A 5034-nucleotide genomic window follows, 5' to 3' on the forward strand; every position below is an offset into this window, starting at 1 on the left:
TACATAAGTACAGTCCATTTACCATTTACTGGGAGCAGAGTGAAACCACAGACCAGACCTCATAATAAAAATTACCAGGGTGCGGAGGAAGATGAGTCGACGATGACGTCTGTTGTGACTTTATAAATAAACTGAACTGAATCAGTTATAGACACAGAGAGAAAGAAAAAGTGTTTTTTTTTTCTGAATTCTGAGAAACAAAGTCAGAATTCAGGAAAAACAACATTTACATTGTTGCCCTAATCATCCTCTGTACCAGGAAAATCTTGGCTAGTAAAAAAATAAACCCCAATACAAAATATGTATATCTGCTGAAACAGAAGAGCAGATCTGTGTCCAGAAAATACTTTTATTTGGGTCCGGATCTGGACCTCAGTCCACCTGTTGGGGATCTTAAGGAATACAGAGTAAAATAAAACTGAAAAAATTAAAAAAATCAAGAAAACCAACAAGATTACAAACAGCACATGAATTGTGTTTTTATTTAAGAAACAGTAGGTGAGGGGAGAGTCTGTCCAACTGGGACAGAGGAACATGAAGCTCATTCTGTTTGTTGATCTGGTTTTAGAAATGAACACAACTTAAAAAATGGAAACCAACATAAAAAATGGTATCATTACTTAGAGTCCTTTCAAAAGCGTAATGGTAAAAACAAAAAAATCCTAAAAGCAGCGTCTGATTCTGGTGAATCTGTGAAAGAGCACGGTGCACGCACACACACACGTGCTTTAAAAGTCCAATACCTGGACCAAAGCGTTGACTCGTCAGTCCACGTGCTCACGATGATGTCGTTCTCTACATTCAGGGCCCATAAGACTTTTTTCATCAAGTGACGAAGAATAAGACCAGTTTTCACTCATATGAGCAGGCAGCTTCAATTTGGGGTGCTTTGTGAAAAACCATGACTGAATGGGGCCTGATCAGTCAAACATGATGGTGGGAGAGGGGGTGAGCGGCAACATACAATACAGCAGTGGTGGGGGAAACGAGCGAAAATAAAACAGCGTGAAATAAATATAGCTCCTCAAAGCAAAATGACTGTGCTCACTTTAGAATAAACAATTTTGAAGCTAATAAAACGTTAAAAAAAAAGATTAGTGGACCTAACAATGAGCGTGGAGTTGTGCTTTGCCATGTGGTCGACTAAAAGTGTGGGAGCATGCTGTTCCAAGAGCGACACCGCAGCTCACAGCAGCCTGCAGGGGGGGCTTCCTCTGCGTTCACCCAAACAACAAACCCAGCTGAGAGTCCGTCTGCAGAGAAAACAACGTCCAGAACCACAGAGCCGTCAGACTGTTACTGTGCTGTCGCTAAAGCTACCAAACCTGGAAGTTCTGTAAAAAACCAAAAACAAAGCTGGAGGCAGTTCTGGGCTGGCTGCTCCTGAGGACACACGCGCACACACACACACAGCTTAATGTGGAGTGATCTGTGAGAAACAGTGCTCAAACATGCATAATGAACTAAATGACGTTGCACACGCACAGTTATCTTCCTGACTGGCAGATAGTTTTACACATAAAACAATATATTCAACAATCACACATAAAAAATACTCTATTTTCAGTTCCAGCTCCTTTTTGAGATCTACTCAATCCAATCAGGCCATGGAGGCAACGAACCAGTCAGACCAATGAGACAACTGGTTTAGATTGTCTCATTCAGCCAAAGCACTAAAAACACACGTCTACATGTAACAGACAGGTGAATGTAGCATCTTCATGTCTGACATTAGCACCAAGGGTTCTTTCTTTCATTAAAAAACAACAAATACAGAGAAGACACACCAGTGTTGTGAATTATTGGGTTCAAAAACAGACAAACGTGGAACATTTACAGTTTGTCACTCGTATTTTGCATCCTGAGTTGTGTACTGAAGCTGCATGCGACTGTGAGCGTGTGCACTCCTCTCCCAACTGATTGATGAAAGGTTTTAGGCATGCTCTCAAGGAAAGGGTTTATGTAGAGAAGTGATGAAAGAAGGCCTAAACATCTTCAAGTATTGTTACAGTCAGGCCCGTCAAAGCCTCAGACACAGTAGAAGAACCCAGAAGAAGCAGAAGAGCAGTTTTATGGTTAGTTTGCATGTTTTCCCCCTGAAATATAATATATTTATTCATATGTATATAAATAAAAAAATTCAGTGCTGTAAAAACCTCTCCCACTCCATAGGATCGGGCCCACTGAAGAAGGCCTAATAAGTCTTAATCTTCTCGTGGCTAAAGTACTTCTGATGGATGAAAAGTGTACTAGCTGTCCGTTAGGAGTCCTTCATTCAGAAAACAATACTGTGGAGGAGCAGAGTTGTTAATATTGTAAAAAAAATATTTTGTTTTGGTTTAACTGCACACAAAGAAAAGCATCATTTTCAATTGTTTCGATTTTTTCTGTGATGTTTTTTTTTTTTTGGTAGCAGCAAAAGCACCAAATTTGTTTTAGGCTCTACGAGTGTTAAGTCTCTCTGAGTGAGTCTGCAGTGTGTGTAGGTATGACATCACTCCATAGTCTCTGTGTGTGTGTGGTGTGTATGCATGTCTATGAGGAGCAGGGCTGAACATTGGTGCCATGAGCAGCGTGGGCTTGAAGGTCGATGGCCCGGGCCTGCTGCAGTTCTGGCCGAGCGTTCATCAGCGACAGGTTCCTCACGCAGCCCGTCATTCCTGATGAAAACTTCCCTCCTGTCATGGCAGCCATGTCTGGGGCTCCACCTGTGTATGAGAGAAGGCATAAACATTTTTAACAGACTATCTTTTTATGTTCACCCAAGAGTTGAACAAATAATCTGAAATACCCATGCTGCGCCACTAAATGGACGAGGATGTTCAAAATACAGAGGAAGAAAAATCTGAGCTTGGCTAAAAATTCTCCCAAAACTAGTTTTTTTCTGTTTTACAGTTTACAGTTTTATTACAAATATTGACCATTTTAACACACGGTCAATGCTCATTGGAGACAGGATCAAAATAAAGCAGCAAACTGGTAGAAAAAAACTGGTAAAAAAACTTAAAAAGGCTCCAATTTTGTTTAGGTTTCTGGGACACAAAGTGATAGTGAGCATGCAGAACAAAGGTTGTTATGTCATCATTTCAGTAACAAGTTTCATATTTTATGTCCACATGGAGACACCAAAGATGGTTCTTGTGTATTTTCAGTTTAAAAAAATATTCACTTTGGAAAGCCAGTTTAATTTTCTCATTTTTTCATTCATTCAACCTTTATTTAGACTGGTTAATCCCATTGAGCCTCAAGGACTCATTTACAAGAGACATGATTTCAACAAAGAATGATGACAACAGCGACAACAGTAGACAGTTATAAAAAGGCATACAGATTCTTTTTTTTTTTTTTACAACTAAGATGGCAAAAAAAGTCATAATTTTAATATCAAAAAGTCTATACTTAAAACAGGAGACAATCCTGCATTTATAAAATATCTAGTCTGTTAGAGGTCTGAAATAAACATTGTAAACTAAGAAAACAAATGAATACAAAATAATAATAATAATAATAATAATAACAGTTGAAGTAATAAAAATAAATGAAAGTAACATTAGTAACAAGTTTGCAGTGTATGTGGAAAACGTTAGCAGATTTTTACAAACGTTGCCTGTTTGACCAGTCAGCTTGTTAACTAAAACCTGAAAGTTACAGAAACTCAATGCAGTAATAAAAAAAAAAAAAGAGTTAAAAATTATGAATTAGCTTGAGCTTGACTGCTCAGGAATTAGCATTAGCATGAAAAGCTTCAGCTAACATTGGTTTCAGCTTAGCTAGCTGTTTGTTTTCCTCCCAGCTGACACTACATCGTCTTTTTACTTTTATAATTTATCAGTTCTGTCAAGGGAATGTGTTTTATTTGCACTCACCATGCTCTATAATTTCCACTGCTCTTTTCCAGTTTTATTTCTGAATGATATGAAAATGTTCTATGATCTTTATTCTATGTGTCAGTCTTCATGGGACTGATCAGTAAAGGCAAGAGATAATTCTATTATCCTCAAGCTCTGATTGATATGATTACAATGACGTCTTTCTTCGAGAGTCTTTGCGAGCTGCTGCAACCAGATTTCATTCAAGCTTTATTTAAACGGGTTAATCCTGTCCTCCCGCTTCTGTCTGCAGCTCGATTCTGATAAAACTGGACAGGGTGGGGAGGACATGGAAGTTTCTACAAAACTGATTTTTTTCTGTTCAGGAAGTCAGAACGGGTCAGAGCCTCAGACAGGCGAAGGTATAGATCCTCTGTGATTGCTGGCTGCTCTCCAAAGCTTTGTAATAAATCTGATAAAGATCACACCTGGTTGTTTTGGGAATCGCTTTTGTCCACGACAAGTTCTACAAGTACTTTTTTATGAATGTTGTTGTATGTGAAGTTTTTTGAGTTGTTTATGAAGTTTTTATGCATTTCATTTGAGTTTGTCAAAAAAGCTAGTTTGCCCACCGAGGTATAAACTGCCTTTGGTGTTGACCATGATGCTGCTGCCTTTAGACTGTCCGTGTAGCATGTCTCCTCCATCAATCTGGATAAATCCATCTTTTCCAGTTCTGCAAGGAAAAAGCAACACAGACACAGTACAATTCAACTTAAACTGTTTAACACACCAACAAATAAATGTAAGGACTTGGGAAATGTTTGAAACTGCACCTACAAATAAACAGGACATTTTCATACAACATTGAATACATTAACATTAAGAGATTACTTTCCCATTTGTTGTAGATGGCCCTTTGACTGGCCTCAGTTTAAACCAGTACACTCTAGAGCAGCTCATGTTCTTTCATAGATCTTCACCATCATACAGTTATTTACACAGAACTCTACACATTTAGAAGCACAACAAATGGTGGCAGCAGTGAGCTGCTGTAAATCCTGCTTTTTATATGTAGCTAGAGGTGCTGCACACCCAATCAGAAGGAATCCCCCCCCCCCCCCCCCCCACACACACACACGAGTAAAGTGTAATTTGTGTGTGTCCACATATCACAGTGTAAGGATGGTACCATTTGCTGGTTCTGTTTGTGTCTGTGTTTCCC

The 5034-nt window shown here is 38.9% G+C and overlaps 1 protein-coding gene across 1 annotated transcript in view; it reads right to left on the bottom strand.

Moving 5' to 3' along the window:
* Positions 1-463: 463 nt before the first annotated feature.
* hspg2 (heparan sulfate proteoglycan 2) overlaps positions 464-5034 on the bottom strand; it is a 209281-nt gene continuing 204710 nt past the window's right edge. The window contains exons 87-88 of the mRNA XM_037684663.1: positions 4442-4545; positions 464-2708 (exon numbers count right to left, since the gene is read on the bottom strand). Coding sequence (XP_037540591.1) covers positions 2536-2708; positions 4442-4545 — 277 coding nt within the window. The 3' untranslated portion in view covers positions 464-2535. The remainder of the gene's footprint in view (positions 2709-4441; positions 4546-5034) is intronic.

This window comes from Nematolebias whitei, chromosome 11, assembly GCF_014905685.2.
Source record: "Nematolebias whitei isolate Nwh7 chromosome 11, NemWhi1, whole genome shotgun sequence".
NCBI classification, from domain to species: Eukaryota; Metazoa; Chordata; class Actinopteri; order Cyprinodontiformes; family Rivulidae; genus Nematolebias; species Nematolebias whitei.